The sequence below is a fragment of the Symphalangus syndactylus genome, chromosome X (genome assembly GCF_028878055.3).
Source record: "Symphalangus syndactylus isolate Jambi chromosome X, NHGRI_mSymSyn1-v2.1_pri, whole genome shotgun sequence".
NCBI classification, from domain to species: Eukaryota; Metazoa; Chordata; class Mammalia; order Primates; family Hylobatidae; genus Symphalangus; species Symphalangus syndactylus.
In genome coordinates, this window is record NC_072447.2 from 138,535,656 (window position 1) to 138,556,253 (window position 20,598).

At 38.2% G+C, this 20,598-nt stretch overlaps 1 protein-coding gene and 1 pseudogene across 15 annotated transcripts in view; one reads left to right on the forward strand and one right to left on the reverse strand.

The window, feature by feature from the left end:
* The window catches only part of INTS6L (integrator complex subunit 6 like), a 58,789-nt gene extending 40,831 nt beyond the window's left edge, over positions 1 to 17,958 (forward strand). For 3 of the 15 annotated variants that reach the window (XM_063634294.1, XM_055267280.2, XM_063634298.1), the window contains 9 exons: positions 4,455 to 4,549; positions 5,557 to 5,667; positions 7,932 to 8,150; positions 9,056 to 9,179; positions 10,201 to 10,343; positions 12,609 to 12,843; positions 15,237 to 15,611; positions 16,500 to 16,593; positions 16,978 to 17,958. In XM_063634294.1, the coding sequence (XP_063490364.1) occupies positions 4,455 to 4,549; positions 5,557 to 5,667; positions 7,932 to 8,150; positions 9,056 to 9,179; positions 10,201 to 10,343; positions 12,609 to 12,843; positions 15,237 to 15,611; positions 16,500 to 16,593; positions 16,978 to 17,086 (1,505 nt within the window). In that variant the 3' untranslated portion in view covers positions 17,087 to 17,958. Of the gene's footprint in view, positions 1 to 4,454; positions 4,550 to 4,667; positions 5,699 to 7,931; positions 8,151 to 8,695; positions 8,810 to 9,055; positions 9,180 to 10,200; positions 10,344 to 12,608; positions 12,844 to 15,236; positions 15,612 to 16,499; positions 16,594 to 16,977 lie in introns of those variants that run through there. The other 12 variants (XM_063634300.1, XM_055267288.2, XM_063634301.1 and 9 more) reach the window with 8 other exon arrangements.
* Positions 17,959 to 19,092: 1,134 nt separating this feature from the next.
* Positions 19,093 to 20,598, reverse strand: LOC129475417 (protein C-ets-2-like; annotated as a pseudogene).

Here is a 20,598-nt window from a genome sequence, read left to right on the forward strand (position 1 = left end):
AGGCGCGAGCCACTGGGCCACGCCTCAAATGTTCTTTCTGTATCATTTGATATGACCATATGATTTTTCTTCTTTAGTCTGTAAGTATGATGGATTACACTGACTAATTTTCAAATATTGAACCAGCTTTCTATCCCTGAAATAAATCTCACTTGGTCATGGCATATAATTCTTTTCATATATATTACTGAGTTCTATGTGCTGATATTTTCTTGAGTAATTTTGTGTCTATATTCATGAAAGATATTGGCCTGTAGATTTCTTTTTTGTTGTCTTTGGTTTTAGTATCAAGGTAATACAAGCTCTTCATAAAATGAATTGGGAAGTGCTTCTCCTATTCTGTTTTCTGGAAAAGATTGTGTATAATTGGTATTAATTATTCTGTAAACATTTGATAGAATTCCTGAGTGAAACTATCTGGTTCTAAACATTCCTGTTGGGAGTTTTAAAATTATTAATTCAATTTCTTTCATTAATTCAATTTCTTTCTTTTCATTATGTGTTTCATTGAGTGAAATGTGGTTATGTGTCCTTTTGAGGAATCAGTCCATTTGCCCATTTTATCTAAGTTGTGAAATGTATGTGTGTAGAGTCATTCTTAGCAATCCCTTATTGTCCTTTTGATGTGTACAGAGCCTTTAGTGATATCACCTATATTATTCCTGGTATTGATAATACGGGTCTTATGTCTTCTTTGTCTTTGTCAGCCTTGCTAGATGTTTGTCACTTTTATTAATCTCATCAAAGAACCAGCTGTTTCATTAATCTTATCATTTTTTTTCTTTTTTAAATTTCATTGATTTCTTTATTTCCTTTCTTCTTACTTTAAGTTTGTTTTGCCTTTCTTTTTTGATTCTTGGTATGGGATCTTAGATTATTGGTTTGATACTTTTCCTCTTTTCTATTGTAAGTAGTACTTAGTGCCTTAAATTTCTCTCAGCACTAATTTAGCTGCTTTCCACAAATTTTACATGTTGCCCTTCATTTTCGTTCACTTTACTTTGTCTTTTGATTTCTCCTGAGACTTATTTGACCCATAGATTATTTAGAAGTGTATTGTTTGATTTCCAAGTATTTTGAAATTTACCTATTATCTTTTTGTTATTAGTTTCTAGATTGAATTCCATCGTGGTCAGAGGACACATCTGTATTTGATATCTACTTTTATAAATATGTTGCCATTTGCTTTATGGCAAAGCATATTTTCTATCTTAATATATATTCCAGCAGTGCTTGAAAATAATGTATGATCTCATGTTGTTTGGTAGGATATTCTACAAGTGTTAAATTGTTCCTGTTGGTTGATGGTGTTCTGCTATATCCTTGTTGATTTTCTGTCTATTTGCGCTATCAGTTTTTGAGAGAGGGTTGTTGAAGTCTTCAACTATAATTGTGGATTTGTCTGTTTCTTTTTCAGTTCCATCAATTTTTGCTTCAATTATTTTGCAGCTTTTACTTTGTTCGTATACATTTAGAATCATGGTGTATTCTTCCTTGATTTATCATTATGTAATGTATCTTTGCTAATTTTCTTTGCTTTTAAGTCTGCTTTATCTGATACTAATGTATCCACTTCTGTTTTTCTTTGATGTTTGCATGATATATCTTTTCCCATCATTTTACTTTGAACTTGCCTGTAACTGTTTTGTTTAAGTGAGTTTCTTATGGACAGCACATTTTTGAGTCATATTTTTTAATCCACTCTGCCAATCTTTGTTTTCTAATTGGTGTATTTAGATATCTGCATTTAATGTGATTATTGTTATGTTAGGGCTTAAGTATGCCATCTTATAGTATTGTTTTCTCTTTGTTCTATTTTTCTTTTCTCTGTTTTCATTTTACTGGCATCTTTTGGGTTATTTAAATGTTTTTTAGAATTCTATTTTCTTTTACTATAGTACTTTCAAATATATCTGTTTGGATAGCTTTTTTAGTGATTGCTCCAGGTGTTATATATGCACAAATTACCACAGTCTACTCGTTCTCATTATTTTACTAATTTGAGTGGAATATAGAAACTTTATCTCTCATTATATTCCCTTACCCTCTTCCATTTATAATAAAATTATCTGAACTATTTTACGTACAATTAGAAATACATGAGGCAGTGTTATAACTTTCGCTTCAACTGTCAAACATAATTTAGAAAACTCAGGATGAAAGTCCATTGTTTTAAACCATATTTTGGCATATCCTGTTCTTTCTTCCTGATAATTCAAGGTTTGTTCTTTTATGTTTAATTTCTGTTTAAAGAACATCCTTTAGCTGTTTTTTTAAGGGTAGGTCTGCTAGTGACAAATTCTCTTAGTTTCTCTTCATCTGGGAATATCTTGATTTCCCCTTCATTCCTGAAATATATATATATATATATACACACATATATATACAGATATATACATATATATATACACACATATATATGTATCTATATACACTATATATGTATATAGATACATATATATATGTATATATACCATCCTAGAGAGTCCATGTGAATGGGTATTTAATGCCATGGAAATAATTTGCTGAGCTACAGAGGTAGTGACTAAGGCACTGTCACCCCAGGAGCTCTCTACTCTTAATCTAGACTGCAGAATATTTTCTTTCTTCTCCTGACTCCCATTTTAAAACTCTGGCGGAAAATAATTAGCCTAAACGAGCTCCTTGGTGGAATCATTGCACTTGGCATTGTTAGAAATACAAAGAGTATTATTCACTTGATTATCTAATCTATTTATATCTAAAAGTTTCTCCAGTATTTACGTTTGTCTGTTAGTTTCCAAAATCTGCCTAATTCCCAACAGACTCCACATAAAGACATGGTATAACAGGATATATCCATGGTCTCTCATTCCTTTCTGTCAAGATATGAATGGTCTTTAAAGGCCCCACTTGCTGCAATGAACCAGAAATATCTTCAAATCTTTAACAAAAGACCTACATTTTATGACTTTGTAAATTTAAATTTGTTTCAGCAGGAGTGAATAATTTATTATAGCTGTAAAAGGAAGGAAATATGTAGTCACTTTTCTTAACTAAAGTAATTCAGATTTTCAAAGAATAGCCCTATTTGTAAAGAAATTATGCATGTGGGATAGGGATGGTTTTGTCTCTGTAAGTAAAGCATTTTTTTTTTTTTAAAATCAAAACTAATAAAACCTTAAGACACAAAATAAAGGATGAATTTATGGTGTCTTTGGTACCTGTAGTATGTGTGGCAGATTCATGTTGATGTCTGGGGATTCCAATTTTTATATTTTTATTGTATTAGAAAAATATTTTTTCTTAACCCTTGGAAGGAAATAATGATATGTGAAGGAAATTTTCATGCAGTATATAAAAATGATTTAGATTATTAAAATAATTAAATTTAAGTGTGAAAAGATAGGGAATGTCTACTTAGGTAAATATTTTTTGTTCAAATATTTTTAGTACATAGTATTCAAGAAACATGTTTAGTTGTTCTACAGAATTTTAAACTTCAACCTGACATCTGTACTTACTTCTACTAGTGCTTTTACTATCACCCAATGACTTTAGGTCAGTGAGTAACCTAAAGTTTGGCTCAAAATGTGTGATCATGGAAATAAAAAAAAAATGCAGAGGCACGGAAATATGGCTAAACAAAGCATAGGCTGATTAAAATTTTTATTTTATTATTTTATTTTATTTTATTATGTTTTTTGAGACACGGTCTTGCTCTGTCACCCAGGCTGGAGTGCAGTGGTACGATCACAGCTCACTGCAGCCTCAACCTCCCAGGCTCAAGCAATCCTCCTGCCTCAACCTCCCCAGCTACAGGCATATGCCATCATACCTGGCTAATTTTTGTTTATTTTTTTATAGAGATGGGGGTCTCATTATGTTGCCCAGGCTGGTCTCAAACTTCTGGGCTCAAGGGATTCATCCATCTGAGCCTCCCAAAGTGTTGGAATTACAGGTGTGAGCCACTGCGCCTGGCCCAAAATATAGTTTTAGAGCTTGCTCATCAGTGCCTAGAAATTATAGGCTTAGCTTTTGTTTGTATATACTTTGTAAAGTCTCTTACCTTGACCTTTCAGCAAAATGGATAACACCCTCTATGTTTAAATGAAATAAATGTTATTCCATCAACCAGTGACCATGGATTGTCCCTGAGGTGAAAATTACTAGTTACCAATATGTAAGAGGTTGGGAAAATATTTCAAGTGGATCAAAATCATTGTTTTAATATTGTATTTCATGTAGTATTGCAGATGAAAGAGGAATATGTAACTTAAGAATTTATTTCATTTTTTAGAAAAAAATACTATATATAATTTTGGTAAATAATACAACCACTAAAAAAGATAATCAAATAAACGCCAGTGAAATTTTCATCTACATTAAAAGCTGAAGTTTCTAGATGTGGGTTGCTTGATTATATCTTAGAGCTCAGGACTAGAATGATGTAATATTTTATTTTTCTATTACAGATGACTTGTTTAAAGTTCACAAGCTTAAGCCAAATCTGAAGTGGCGACAGGCTTTTGACAGCTACTTAAAAACTCTGCCTCCATACTACCTATTAGTATGTATTTGTGTGTATATATGTATTAACTGTATCAATGATAATTCTTGTCACAAGAAATGTTAGTGATCAAAAGCTTTTACTGTTGCAATAAGAGAGATATCTTTTTATTTTACAGATATTTGTGTCGTCACTGTCTTCTCAAATCATGTGTAAGAGTTTGGAGATGTCATGGCGGCACAAAAGAGAGCTGTTTTCTCTATTTCATTCCTTTAACTGCCATGGTTATTTTTATAAAACACATCTATGTTTCTCTCATTAAAAGTAACCTTATGAAATTATAACATTGGAATTTAAGAATAAATAGATCTGGATTCATATATTACATCAACTTTCCTTTTTAACTCTAGAAATTCTCAGTATGGGGTTTCCCTCTGGAAAAAGAAAATCTGAAGACATTACAGTTGCCTATTGCCTCTTAAATGTGTCCTAGACACAGCATGAAGTTGGGGCACTGGTGGTGGGAGGCGGAATCCAAAAAAATTAAGAAATGACTTGGCCTCATTTTGGTTTCTATAATGTGAAGTATTCATGATTTTGAACTGGTAATATAATCTAAATCAAGATTACCAAAATAATTTCAGAGGTTGATGTGGTAACCTTTAAGCCAAGTTTCTAGATGTGAAAAGGCAGAATCTTAAATGGTACCGTTGGTGTCACTGGGAGGAGAAATTGGGGTATGTTACTGTTTACCATGGCAGTAATGGGGCAAACAATAAAATGCAATGTGAAATGATTTGATGATTTGGGAAATAAGATTGAACGCAATTTACTTGTTTGAATTTGCTGTTACTTGCTCTTCTTATCCCACTCTCTTCTGATTTTTTTTTACTTTCTGCTCCTTCTCTGCTATTTTCATTACCACTTTTTAATGTTCCATGTTTGGTTTTATGTGCAGCACCTTGACTTCTAAGAAATGAATCATGTCCCTTTGCCCCTTATAACTGAACTTTGAGTATTTTAAGATTTATTCTATTCTTACTGTTGTGTATTTTGTTTCCTTATAGCCATTAAAGAAAGCACTAAGGATGATGGGAGCTCCAAATCTGATATCAGATAATTTAGATTGTGGACTTAGTTACAGTGTTATCTCTTACCTTAAAAAACTCAGCCAACAGGTAGTATTGGTAAAAACAAACAAACAAAAATCCTTTGCCCTCAGAAGTGCATTTCCTTATTCTTTAGTGTAACTGTAATTTTTCAAATTAAATGTGTATATATCTCTACACTTTATGGATTAGTAATAATGTGATTCTCTATGGCTTCTAGCTTCACCATTAAGCTGCAGTTAAGGGTCTGTCAGTATCATTTGATGCTGTGCCATTTCTCCTTTTGCCTGCCAGCTTGTCCTACCCACAAGCTGGTTGATATGGGGCAGAGGTTTAATAGACTTCTCTCATGGGTCACATTTTGTCTATCTTCAACCTAGTTCCTCCTCAGATCACTCTGGGCTACAGCACCCCTCCTGTTTAGATCAGCACGCTGAGGCATGGTGTGATTAAATGACTTGTCTGAGATTAGTTTTCAGGCATGTGAAGGACTTATACTCACATGCTAGCCCTTGGATAAAGAGCTATATGCTTTTCCCTGGAGAGTGGGGAGATGAGACCAGTGTTCCTCACACTGGAGGGTGATAGACCCCAAGGGGAACTGAAGAGTGGAGCTCAGTTTCCTCTCTTCTCACCCTCCACCTGTTCCTCATTTGCCATTATTCACCTTGTCCCTTGCCTGCCCCTCTCTATTAGTACCTCATCCTCCACTCACCGTTCCTTATCATACTTCTCACCTCTACTTAGCCCATTCTTGTAGGATGGAAATATTTGAGAACTACTGAGTTAGAACTTTACTATCATATGAATGTGTTATGTTATATGAAAAATTAATGCAGCAGTTTTACTTACCTTATGCACAAGGGTATTCCCAGGTAGGGGACAATAGTAACATTCGCAGTGGTGATAATGCTTCAAGGTGGATGTGTTTGGAAGTTTGGCCTTTAGGAAATGGAGAGTAGTGAGCAAAACATCAGATTTCACCAAAGAAACAAAGTGACTCCACAATTGGGATGCCGACACACCTTGCTGGGAACTGACAACAACTTCAGTATGGTCTGGAGCTTACCAGCTCCTACCAGGACAGTGTGCTTATAAGTGCGAAAGAAAGTAAAGGCAACCCCAGATTTCTAATCTACCAAGTGTCCCCCTAACCTCCTTTCCTCTCTGCTAATAGATTTTTTGTGGTTGTAAATGTTTTGGTTTGGTTATTTATTTATTTATCTATCTATTGATCTATCGATTTTTTTTTAATTTGATGTTTACCTAAGCCTTTAAGGCTGTGTCACCAAGGTATGGCCACAAGGAAGAATAGTGTACAGAGATTTTAATTCATGCAAGTTCTGGGACCTTTTGGGGCGCATGTATCATTTTACGAATGAGCTTTCAAGACCATTTAAGGAAACAGATGCTTCATTTGCTCTTATCTCATATTTCATGACTTAAGAATTTTTTAGCGATAATTAACATAGACTTAATTCCAATAATTAGGGAAAATTAATAAATATCTGTCACCAAACCACAAGAAATCCAAAATTATTTTAGGTTTACCGAACATTGGTGGAATTCCATCTTTCTGAGAAAAAGAGAAGATCATAGCTAATTTATAATAGCTAAATTACTAATTTAATAACTGGGTCACCAGTGTTTCTTGAGCCATTTCAGATGTATGTAAAACACAAAATATGCCAAATAATATTGCTATAATACACTCAAGCAATATTAATTAATATGGTATCACAATGCCTATTAAGAGGCTTTTTACAAATTACTTACTTGGTAATATCTGTTAAATTAAGCATTATCTTCTAAGACCTTTTTTGGATAGTCAAATATTAGAGATAAATAGTTTAATATTTTCAGACCTTTTTTGGATAGTCCAATATTAGAGAAAAATAGTTTAATTTTTTCAGATATAATGCCAGTCGATGTGATCTGAATTTTAGCACTAGTTTACATGTATAAATAGAGTCTTAAACCTTTATGTCTGAGTCTGAAATGAACCTGTTCACTTAGACTAGATTTTATAGTAACAAAATGTGCTTTTATATGTCTATGAATGAAATTTTTATTCATGGTTTTTATTCTCTCCATGATTTTATTATAATTTTGACACTAGACAAGAAAAAAATATATTATTTGTCTTTCCTGCCCCCTATCTGTTTGCTGTGGTAGTGCAAAGAAGCACAGGAAAATGTTTAATTATCCATTTTTCTGTGATTTGTAATTGAAAATTGTTCTGTGGGGTTCTGAAAGTATTATCTTTCTTAAGTAGTAAAAATGACAGTGATAATGTAGATGTTTTTATAACATACTATGTACTTTCATTTTAGACCAAACTAGAGTCAGAACGAATACTAGCATCAGTGGGGAAGAAACCTCCCCAGGAAATTGGAATTAAAGTGAAAAATCATTCTGGAGGTGGCATGTCCTTGACTCACAATAAAAATTTTAGAAAACTATTGAAAGAAATCACAGGGGAAACTGCGCTTAGACTGACAGAATTGAACACCAAAGAATTTGCTGGCTTCCAAATTGGGCTCTTAAACAAGGTAAATTGTGACATAAATAGTTTGTATTTGTTTGAACTTGTCTGATACATTTATGTCTTTCATATTCCTTTAGTTTTGAAATAAGGGACAATCCTATTTTGGAGTTAGTAGTTAATAATGAACCAGTTTAGGAATTGTCAGCAGATATCAATATGGAATTAAATGGACAAGATATGTTTTGTGGGTAACGCCCATGAAAGATAAAGAGGAGATGAAGCTGGAGTAGGCAGGCAGAGCTTCCAAGCTACAAAGCTGACCCATCACCTGTGAGAGGAGGGAGGAATGAAGGAGAATTGGGTGTGAAGAAGCTCAGACACTGATGTAGCTTGGAGAAAGTCTTGGCCAGCACAGTGGGGACCTCTAGCACCAAGATTTCCCATAGAGGAGGGCCACGCTGGGCAGAGCTGGCCAGGCCCTAACACCCTGCCATTCTCTGTTACTGGCCATGGGCAGCCTGGGAAGGGCATGGCCTCAGCTCAGTGCTGCAGCGGATCCCCATGGCACCACAGCAGCGGGAGGCTCTCTGCTAACTGCACTCCTTGCAGGATCAGCCATTGCTTTCCTGAAGGGAGATCCCAGCAGCTCACCTCCCCTCCATGGCTGCCAGAGGAATACATCTAGAGTACGAGCAGTGGTCCTGCAAGGCGGCCACAGGTATCAATCTCGGGATTTGGTGTTTTAAATGACATATTTGAAAAGGGATAGTCCCAGTGGCTTTAATACCCTGTAGGTGTGTTACAACGCAGAACAAGGCTAGCAAGTGGAATTTTGCCACTGGGAAAATTCTACTATAGTCAGTTGTATTGATATAACACTCTTCAATAACATTTTAAGAGGGATAAGTATGACATTTCTATATTAAAAGCCTTAGGAGTAACTGAAATTATTTGTTTCATTTCAAATAGGATTTGAAACCTCAGACATACAGAAATGCTTATGATATTCCCCGTAGAGGTCTTTTAGACCAGCTGACCAGAATGAGATCCAATCTGCTGAAAACACACAAGTTTATTGTTGGACAAGATGAAGGTAAAATAACTGTGAAATACTTTTTTTTTTTTTTTTGGAAAATGCCAGGCATGACTTACAGGAGGTGTTTATTGCATAATGAGTAGGCTATTTTATAGTATTTTAATGTTTAAAATGCCTGTTTTCACTGAATCCCTATGTCTGTTTACCAGGCACATTTTTTTTTCAAGTTTAAGGGCAAGTGTGCATTAATCAGCACGTACACTACACGTGCCATGCTTTAGCTATTGTAAGCTTCAAACAGCCCCAGGAAATAGATACTGTTTTTATGTCCACTTCATGGACATGGAAACTGAGAGTGAGCATTTTAGTAGTTTGCCCAAGTTTAGCCAGTTGGAAAGTGGCAGAACCTAGGTCTGTCAGATTTCCCAATCTGCACACCCAAGCACTGTAACACTCAGCCTACTGTGATAAATTCAGTAGAGAATACGTCATTTAAATGAAAGTAATCAACCTAATGGTATCCAGTATAATTGTGACTATTTACAAATTCCATTTACTCCATTTTGTTAATTTTAAAAAGGCTCACCTGTTTACTAAAATGAGCAAATCTTATTCTGGTCAATTCCCTGAAATTATACACAAAGTTTTGTGTGTAAGAGGGCTTTTCTAGGAAGAGAACCTACAGATTTAATCAAATTCTCAGTGATTAAGACCTACTAACCAAGATTCTCTGGATGATAAGCGAATGCCATAGAGCCTAGACTCTTGGAAATGCAGAAGTTATGTGGTGATTTGAGTTGGGATGGTGGTGTAGGGTCAGCCCATTCTCAAACCTGGTTTGAAGGCAAGGGAGTTGTTCTGATCCTAGCGATGTGAGCCTGTAGGCAGTAGTAATGGTAGACTAAGTTATGATTGGGATGAAGAGAGATGATTCTAGATCCTAGAATGCTAGATTCGAGACTTTAAATACCATTTGATGCCAAGATACACACTGCTAAACCAAACTATGATCATGTCTTCTCGAAAGGACCATACGCTTCAGCTATAAGCATCAATTCCTTTTCCTGTGATTTTGCAGATTCCCTTCATAGTGTTCCAGTTGCACAAATGGGTAACTATCAGGAATATCTGAAGACATTGGCTTCTCCACTACGAGAGATTGATCCAGACCAACCCAAAAGACTGCATACTTTTGGCAATCCATTTAAACAAGATAAGAAGGTAGGATACCTATGCCTATGTTTGCCTAAATTGGGATATTCTTGCTATACAATTATTTTCTTTTTGGCAAGATGAGTACAAATCAGAGGTTCTCCGTTTGTTTGTTTAAACAATAAAATTTGACACCAAGGCTCTTAGTGGGAGCCTCCTGATGCAAGAGTGTGTTGGTTGAATAAAGTCAGAGCTGCCATGTATTGAGTACTAGTAGGAGCTGGTGTTTTAAATGATCTCACTTAATGCTCACAACTGTTCTGTAAGACAGATGTTACTGTTTGTCCTTTAAAAGGGAGAAATCAAAGGCCGCAGTGGTCAAACGCCTTACCTGTGACATAGCACATAAGAGCAAGGATTTGAATCCATGTCTTTCTCACTCCAGAGTCTATATTCATTCCACCACACACTAATTTCTTTAATATCGAAATCACAGTTTATTTCCTGTTTCCATGATTCATATCTGTAGTGCATGATCTAGAAAATGATGAATGTGTCCCTTGAAATATGAAGTACTAAGTGATGTTATTTTACTTGAATGGTCCTACTAAAAATCTAAATGTGGGGCATGTGTCTGTGTGTGTGTGTGTGTGTGTGGTATACTGACTTGCCCATTGAAGCATGAAAACAAATGGGATTATAGCTGCACTCATGGAGGAGACCATTGGTATTAAGGCTTAGACCACACAATAATCTCTTTTGTGACAAGACTAGATTGAAAGGTATTCCACCTCACCCAAATCCTCAATTTATCTTTCTATGCTTCGCTTTCCTCATTTTGTAGCACTGGGGATAATAATTACACCTAACTATGCTGGATGAGGTGGCTCACGCCTTTAATTCCAGCACTTTGGGAGGCTGAGGCAGGCAAATCACTTGAGGTTGGGAGTTTGAGGCCAGCCTGGCCAACATGGCAAAACCCTGTCTCTACGAAAAATACAAAAATTAGCCAGGCATGGTGGTGGGTGCCTGTAATCCCAGCTACTCTGGAAGTCTTAAGCAGGAGAATCACTTGAACCTGGGAGGCAGAGATTGCAGTGAACCAAGATCGTACCACTGCACTCCAGCCTGGGTGACAGAGTGAGACTCCATCTCAAAAAAAAAAAAAAAAAAAAAAAAAATTACACCTAACTAACTAATAGAACTCTGCATAATATTAAGTGAGTACATGTACGTTGTTTACAACACGAACAGGCATGTAGTTAATTCTCTGAAAATGTTTTCCCCTTTCTGTATTGTTTATGAGTAAAAAATCCTTTGGAAAAGTCATTTATTATTATTTTATTCAAATAATGAGGGCACATATTTTTGGATTATTCTTGGACAAGAACAGCTCTTGGCTAAATTTCTATACTGCTGCCTCTCATCTTTTATCTACCCCCTCAAGAATGAAAAGCCTCCTCACTGCCTGCCCAGCACCAAAGTGGGCATATTTGAATCCCTGTGAGGCTGCAGATGCGGGAGTTACATTTTCCACCTGCTTGCCTTTCAACATTTACATGCAGCATACCGTACAGTGGTAATCAATGTTGTTTAATGATACGAGTTTGAAGCATAAAAAAAGAAATTATTTCCCTTATGAAGAGTTGATGCAAAATAGTTCGTAACTTCTCTCATTTTGGTTGAATAATGCTGCTTATTTGCAAGCTTTCTGATTAATCATTATTGTAGTATGTTTTGCTTGGGACAACATCCTGTATGTTAGTTTCCTCCTTGTTCCATTTAAATTGGATTAAAATTGAGTTGCATATTTCTAAGAACAAAGTTGGAGTGGGGTAAGGTAAATCTTCGGCCCATGATTAAGATTTATATTAGTTGGCCAGGCGCAGTGGCTCACGCTTGTCATCCCAGCACTTTGGGAGGCCAAGGCGGGCGGATCACGAGGTCAGGAGATCGAGACCACGGTGAAACCCCGTCTCTACTAAAAATACAAAAAATTAGCCGGGCGTGGTGGCGGGCGCCTGTAGTCCCAGCTACTCGGAGAGGCTGAGGCAGGAGAATGGTGTGAACCTGGGAGGCGGAGCTTGCAGTGAGCCGAGATCATGCCACTGCACTCCAGCCTGGGCGACAGAGCTAGACTCCATCTCAAAAAAAAAAAAAAAAAAAGAGATTTATATTAGTTAATCTGGCATGGGATTGAAAAAAATGAAAGAAAAAAGACATATTAGTGATATAATGCAAGATTGATTATGTACGCATATTAAGAGTGCTTGCAGTTTTATAATAGTGGAATTTTGGTCTTTAATGAAATACATTCATTTATGTGTTTTTTAGGGAATGATGATTGATGAAGCAGATGAGTTTGTAGCAGGGCCACAAAACAAAGTGAAACGTCCAGGGGAACCCAACAGTCCTATGTCATCTAAGAGAAGGCGGAGTATGTCCCTGCTGTTGAGGAAACCACAAACACCACCTACTGTAACTAACCATGTGGGCGGAAAGGGACCACCCTCAGCCTCGTGGTTCCCATCTTATCCAAACCTCATAAAACCCACCCTTGTACATACAGGTATAGAGTAGTGGTTGTGATTTCCTTATGGCTCCTAGAGGACTAAGACGCTAAACAATTTTATTTTCCTTTTTGTGTTCCTTCCTTTGTGTTCAGTTTGTGTTCATTAAGTAAGCCATTACTAAATCATCTATGTGGTAGGTACAATAAACCCCACAGGGAGCAGAAACCCTGTTTCAAGGATCTCAATCTACATGAGGTGAAAAAAATTATAATTATATAGTAATTAACACATAGTAATTAACAGTAATGAATACATTGCTTAGCAAGTAAATACCACAGTAATTAATGGAGAAATGGAAAGAGGTGAGCATGTTTGCTGCAACCTTTTGGAGTGGCTACAAGGGTGAGGAGGATAAAGCAGGTTTCCCTGGCAGTAGGAGCAAGCGGACTCAGCAAGACTGGATCTGCACTTGCTCTTTGTGTTATCACCACCTATGCATGCTCTAATCTGGTGCAGTCTGGTATCTGCCTCCTCAGCCCCACTGAAACATTCTCATCAAGGTCACTAGTGTGTGCAGCACATTGCCATTCCTTCTCCGCAGCATTTGACACAGTTGTTCCCTCCCTCCTCCATGTGTATGTTGGGTTCTCAGACACCAGAAGCTCATAGCTTTCTTTTCCCTCTAATAGCAACTCCCTTTCATCCTCTTTTTCTGGTTTTGCCTTTTCTTTCCACCTCTAAATATCATAGGGCCTCAAAGCTCAATCCTGGTACCTCTCCTGTCCTTCACTGCACTCTCTTCCTAGGTGACCCCATGCAGTCTTGGGGCTCTAAATTTGATTTATGTTTCAACAACTCTGATATTTATACCTCTAGAATATAAATTGCTCCTCAGTTTCAGACTCAGACTTACTTGTGGACATGCATCTCCACTTAGGTGTCTAATAGACAAATAAAACTCAGTAGGATTCATGAGTTTCAACTGAACTCTTGAACTTGCCCCTCTCCAAAACAGCTCTACTTATAGCCTTCCACATTGCAGATAATGACACCATCCAGATATGTTCCAATAAAGCCTTAACATCTGTCAGGGTTGAGGAGGGTAGAGAAGCTCTAGATTGTAGTGTTTGCAGATTTCCTTCATGTAAATAATGCTAATATTTATCAAAGTCAAGCTGTCAACCTGAAATCATTGAACCAGAGTCGGGAAGAGTGCACTGGAGGGCAGTTGTGCCCTGGCTCCTGCCACAGTTCAGCACTATTTGCCCAGCGGTTCAGGTGACAAACTGTAGAGTCATCGTGATTTTTCTCTTATTTTTCCCTCGCTTTGATACCTTTCACAAGTTCAGGAAACTTGATGTTCAACATAATCCCTAAATCCCACTATTTCTCTCTATCCCTCCAGTGCACACTGCTGTGGCCTCTCACCACGCTACTACAATACCTTCTTATCCCAGCTTCATGTTTCTAATCTAGCCCCCATCTATCACATACTCTCTAACCCTATGGCCAGATAATTATGTCTGCATGTATATCACATCATGCCATGTCGCTCCTGAAAACCCATCCTCAACTCTCTTGAGCACTCAGAAGGGACCCTGAACCAGCTTTAGTCTGCAAGACTGCACGGCCTGGCCTCTGTCACTTTCCCCTAACACGGGAGCCCCTGGGGCTCCCTCTGCTGCTGTCTCCCACAGGCCTGTAGATGGCTTCCCCAACGCCAGCCCAATGCTGCTTGTTTCATTTGCTCATTGTGCATGTACTGTCTGACTGCCCCATGAGGATGTGAGCTCCACAAGGGCAGGGAACGTTGCTCTCTGGGCTGTTTACTGCTGATCTCCAGCTCCCGACACACTGCCTGCCACAGACGATGAATAAATGAAAGAGGTGTCAGATCTGGAGTGAAAAGAAAGTACTTTTCTGACACAGAAAAGAAGGATTAGGAAGATAATATACTAAAAGGGATTTTTGGTGATGGAGTGCGTATAGAACTTTCAGCACTAATGGCCGCCTCTATTTTCTCAGAATGTATTTGATGTAAAGAGGAGGCAAGTTGTGGTGTATCCAAGTTATCTGGCTTCCAGCTCAGTAAAGCATGGCAGGTTGTATGTGAATTTGAGAAATCATGAAATGAAGTGAGACTTGCTGTTTTCAACTTGTAAAGCATAACAAGCTGACACTAACGCATGAGTACCAGGGATCTGTGAATGTGTGTTTAGAGTTGTACTGTCTTACTTGGTTTCCATATGTATTCATAGGACCAGAAAATAAGAGGTGGTTTTATTGTATTATGTGTCGTGGCCTCAATTTGAGGGGTCTCAGATCGCCACCTGGTATATCATCCTGCTTTATGAGATCATTTCCTAGAAATTGAGCATCAGAGGGATATACCTGTGGGGTTGACATAATACACTTACCTCACAGCTCAACTTCTTCATTTGGTTTCCAGATGCTACTGTCATTCACGATGGCCATGAGGAGAAGATGGAAAATGGTCAGATCACACCTGATGGCTTCCTGTCAAAATCTGCTCCATCAGAGCTTATAAATATGACAGGAGATCTTATGCCACCCAACCAATTGGATTCTCTGTCTGACGACTTCACAAGTCTCGGCAAAGATGGGCTGATTCAAAAAGCTGGTAGTAACGCATTTGTAGGAGGAGCCAAAAACTGCAATCTCTCCGTAGATGACCAAAAAGACCCAGTAGCATCTACTTTGGGAATTATGCCAAATACATTACAAATCACTCCTGCTATGGCACAAGGAATCAATGCTGATATAAAACATCAATTAATGAAGGAAGTTCGAAAGTTTGGACGAAGTAAGTAGTGAAAGAACATCTATCAATAATGCACCAGGAGGTCTCTGTCATTCTATGATTCACTATAGATTCAAGCTACCCCTTGAGGTACACTGGGGGCAATATTGGGCTTTCACATAGTTTAAGGCAGTTCCTCTTGCTTTAACTAAAAAGGTACAGTCTATATTTTCCTGTTTTTTCCCCTTATTTCTTGTAATGTTTCCTTTTGCTGCTGTAACTAGTTATCAAAAGATTCCTAGCTTAAAACAATACAAATTATTATCTTACAGTTCTGGAAGTCAGAATTTTGAAATTATTTTTGCTGGGCCAAAATAGTGTTGGCAGACCAGCATTCCTTCTGCTAGCTCTAGAGAGAATTTCTTTCTTTGCCTTTTCGAGCTTTTAAGGGCCATCTGTATTCCTTGGCCCATGGCCCCTTCCTCCATCTTCATGAAAACACCCTTAGCACTTTTTCTCCTCTCTGACCTCTGCTCCTGTCTTTACATGTTTTCTCTCTGACCTTAACTCTACTGTTTCATCTTATAAGAACACTTGTGCTTACATTGGGCCCACATGCATAAACTTGGATAATCTCCCCATCTCAAGATCCTTAACTTAATTACACCTGCAAAGTAAAGTCTTTTTTGCCATATAAGGTAATGTATTCACAGGTTCCAGGGATTAATATGTGGACAATTTTAAGCAGCTGCTATTCAGCCTGCTACATTTGGTTAGTGTTAACAAGGGTTGTCCTAGTAGATGCATGCAGATATTTTGATCTGAATGTTTAAAATACAAACTACATCTAACTTTCCACTCATGAAGAACAGTTACTAAGGTTGTACAACAATTAAATTTTATTTCCCATTCATCTTTATAAAAATAATGAAGTTTTTTAAATATCTTCAGAATATGAAAGAATTTTCATTTTGCTTGAAGAAGTGCAAGGACCTCTGGAGATGAAGAAACAGTTTGTTGAATTTACCATCAAAGAAGCCGCAAGGTAGGTATAAACAGGAACTCTTCAATTTTTTGTTTTTGTTTTTAGAGCAGTAGGGCCCAGTGCAGGACAAAGAGAGGAATAGGCTCTGCCTTGCTTTTTTCTCAAACCCTGGCCCTCACTCATAGTTAAGGCTATCTCCAGAAGTATTTGGATTTATGTTATCTGAACTCAACTCATTCATCCTTCTACTTTTATCATAGCCTCAGGTAGGCTTGGGCCCTCAATTGCCACTATTGGTACTTGCTCTAAGACATATCTTTCCATGAGGACAATCTTTATATTCCTATGTAGATTGTAAGCTTCAATTTGTATCCCACACAGTGCCTTGAACATCATGAGTACTTTAAGTATCTTTTGGTTCATAAAATTGCTCTTTATTTTCAGGTTTAAAAGACGAGTCCTAATTCAGTACCTTGAGAAGGTACTAGAAAAAATAGATTCCCACCACCTTCTCAACAACATTAATCACATCAACAGCAGATCATCATGTTAGTGCAAAGACCAATGAGAAAAAAATGACAAGTTTTCTGTGCTGTAGGATGGAACAGGATATTGTTGAAGCCTCCTGGAATGTTTGAGTCAAGGGAATTGCTTTCCAGATGCTAAGAAGAAGCAGTGGGGCTTTTGAATTTTATGATTATCTGGCAGTGAAAGCTGGGCTTTTGCCTTAATAATTTTTTAAAGTATGAATTGTTTTGTTTTGTTTTCCTCAATTGAGGAAGCTGATGTTATTAATTCAGCAGGCTAAATTCAGTAAACACCGCTGCCCCTACCACGGGTAATGAGAGGTCACTCATTTGAACTTTGCCATTCCAGGCATTCTCAGAGTGGCCAGGGGCCACCTGCAAGTGGAGCACAACTTGGTGCTCTTACTGTGTCCTTCAGAAAGAATAGGTGTACAGAAAAGAAATGGCAATCTTATGTGTGCTGAACAAAGTTTTCAACAATTCCTAGTTGTGCCTTTTAAACCATGCAATATTCAGGATAGTTTGAATCAAAGAAGTAAGAAGCTGCTATTTGGGTAACTTATTTCTCTGTGGGAAGGGGCAGGGAGAGTCACCAAACAATCTACCTCCAACTCTCTTCTCTTTTGTCTGGAGACATTACAAAGTGCACTTGAGGCTGCCCCCAACCTCTGACATTTGTTCTTGCATGTGATGATAGAAAGTCTTCAGATGGACTTATACATTCTGTGCTTTGGAAGCACAAGAACAAAAAATGTGTATATTTCCTTTAATGTTTATACAAAAGTTTATATGGAGCAGTATTGTTATGTTTGTATGAATTTGCAAAAATTAAAGTGTACAAAGAGATTTTGATTTTGCATATATAAAATAAATCATTTTATTGATTTTCACAAGTTCATTAATGCTGGATAAATTTCTAGTTATATGTTTCTTGTGATGTGTTATTCCTTTCAGAAAAGGAGCGTATGCTGTTAAACAAGATGTTAACGTAAGGATTTAAACTTCAAAACATCACTCACAGAATTGAGTGACGTTAGTGAAAATGGCAGAGTAGAGTACCCAGGGACTAGTCACTTTCAAGAAACACGGAAAACACTGGGGAAAAAAACTGTCAGAATCAAGTTTTATTGGAACTCTAGAATATAGTAAAAGGTTTACAGCAACCAAGCCAATCCTGAATTAGGAGAGAAGTCATTGAAACATGGTAGGGGAGCTTCGTGGTATTTCAACTCACCCTTGGAATGGCTGAGTAAAAAAGAAATTTGAGGCCAGGTGCAGTGGCCCACATCTGTAATTCCAGCACTTTGGGAGGCCAAGGTGGGAGGACCACTTGAGCCCAGGAGTTCAAGAGCAGCTTGGGCAGCATGGTGAGACCCCATCTCTCCAAAATACATGTATTTTTAATTAGCTGGACGTGGTTGCACACAATTGTGGTCCCAGCTACTCAGGAGGCTGAGATGGGAGGACTGCTTGAGCCCAGGAGGTGGAGGCTGCAGTGAACTGTGATCACACCACTGAACTCCAGCCTGAGCAACAGAGCAAGACCCTGTCTCAAATAATAATAATAATACAAGCTGACTTCTGAAATGGCATGGCTGCTTACTTCCCACCTTCCTACCCCTCTCAAACAAAGAGGGAGTTTTTGCATTTTCTATTCCTGGTTGCAAAACACAAAAGAAAATGGAAAAATAGTTTATGTGCATTCATGATATGCTTGCTCCTTTGAGACTCTCAAACAGCCAGCACCATCCCTTCCCATAGCCTGCTAGGAGTCAGGATGGCTTCCCAGTGCCTGTTTCTCGACCATTTTAATTTAAAAGCACTGTGAGTAGTAGTAGCTGTGCCTTCTCTGCCACAAGAGAGAAACCCTGGTCAAGAGGTGTGGTTTTGGATGCAATAAGTCCACTGCTTCTTGGAGACGTTCCTGGACATATTCAATCGTGTCTTTCCTGGGTCCTTGGAGTAGTTGGTCAGGATGGGCTTCCCAATCAGTCCACGGGCCTGGGGCTGATTCATGGTGGTCCCAAAGACCTCAGCCCTCTGTGTTTGGCTGGAAGCCCAGAATGGTGTACAGTTCCTCAGGCATGAACCCCAGCAAGTTCTGGACATCACACAAAAAGCAGCACATATAGCACTTTCCCGACATCTTATGGATGATGTTCTTGTCATAACAGTAGGTAAACCCAGGCTCAGCTTCTTGTAGTTCATCTTGGGCTTATTTTTCCTGACTCCCCACTGGCAGGCAACATTGTCAGCGTTGGCAAGTTTAAACTCCCACCTGTCCCTATTCCAGCTGATGAAATGACTGGCAAGACTGTCTAAAATTCCAGGAGAAACTGCTGTGGGTGAATAGGTCCACTTTCTGTGAAGCCGGACAGCATAGCCACAGGTATAACTGGTTTGCCTTGCTCCACCGGGTTGCTCCTCTCTTGGATGTAATCCTTGAAAGGCATGGTCAACTTTTTGAGGCAGGGAGACTGACTGCAGTTTTCTTTGAAGCTCTCGAAGAAAGGAACCTGCTGCACATCCAGTAAGGATGACTGGCTGTTCCAGGTGCCTGAGCTCTCAAAGCTGTCTGCTTCGTGATTTAAATGTTAAAAAAGCAGACAGCTTTAAATGTCTGCACCATTCTCAGGGGATTTGTGGTCTTTAGGCTTCCCAGAATTGTTGGTGAGCAAATTCAACTTGCCTAGAAAGTCCTGACTGATGGAGCATAGTTGAGGCTGACAGAGCTGAGCTGAGACTTGGAGAACATCTGAAACTCCTGTTCAGAGCTGAGCACGCTGGGTGCAGAAGCTGGACACATGCTGTCCAGGAGGCTGCCTTTGGGGTAATTGTGTGTTTGCATACCATAGGGTACATGCTTTATGCCAAAACCTGATGTATTGTTGTTAAACCAATGAGGAATTGAGTTCAGGCATGAATTTTCTTTATATTGATCTTTTGTCTTTTCTTGGCTTTCTTCGGTTATCTGGTCCAGATGTTCCCAGAAAATGTCATCCACAAAGTCAAGTACCAGCTCCAGAAAGTAATCCTTGCCAAGGTTATACAATACCTGGCCACTCATGCTAAGCCTCTGGAGATTCACGTTCACCAGACTGAACTTGTTGGTAGAGCAGAGAAGCCCCTGGCATACTTACTGCTTACTCCACAGCCAGGGTTTCTTTGGAATGCCAAAGCACTGCTTCTCCTTTTTGAAGCCACTGAAGGTAGCTTTTAAAGCTTGAGTCATCACAGCCTTGCTATACAGAGTTAACAAGGGCAATGCACAGTTGGCAAGTCATGAGAAATTGAATCCAAGCCTGTTGGCACTTTTTACAGTGTTTGGTCTTTTTTTATTATTATTATACTTTAAGTTTTAGGGTACATGTGCACAACGTGCAGGTTTGTTACATGTTTGCTCTTTATTTAGAAAGTGAAAAACAGCAAACACAGACCCATAAAAAGTGTCAAAGGCTGGCTGGTGCCTGAGTGTCCCTCCGTAACTGTTAGCCACAGGGGCTATGTGGTCCATATTCTTGATTCTAAAATCATTCAT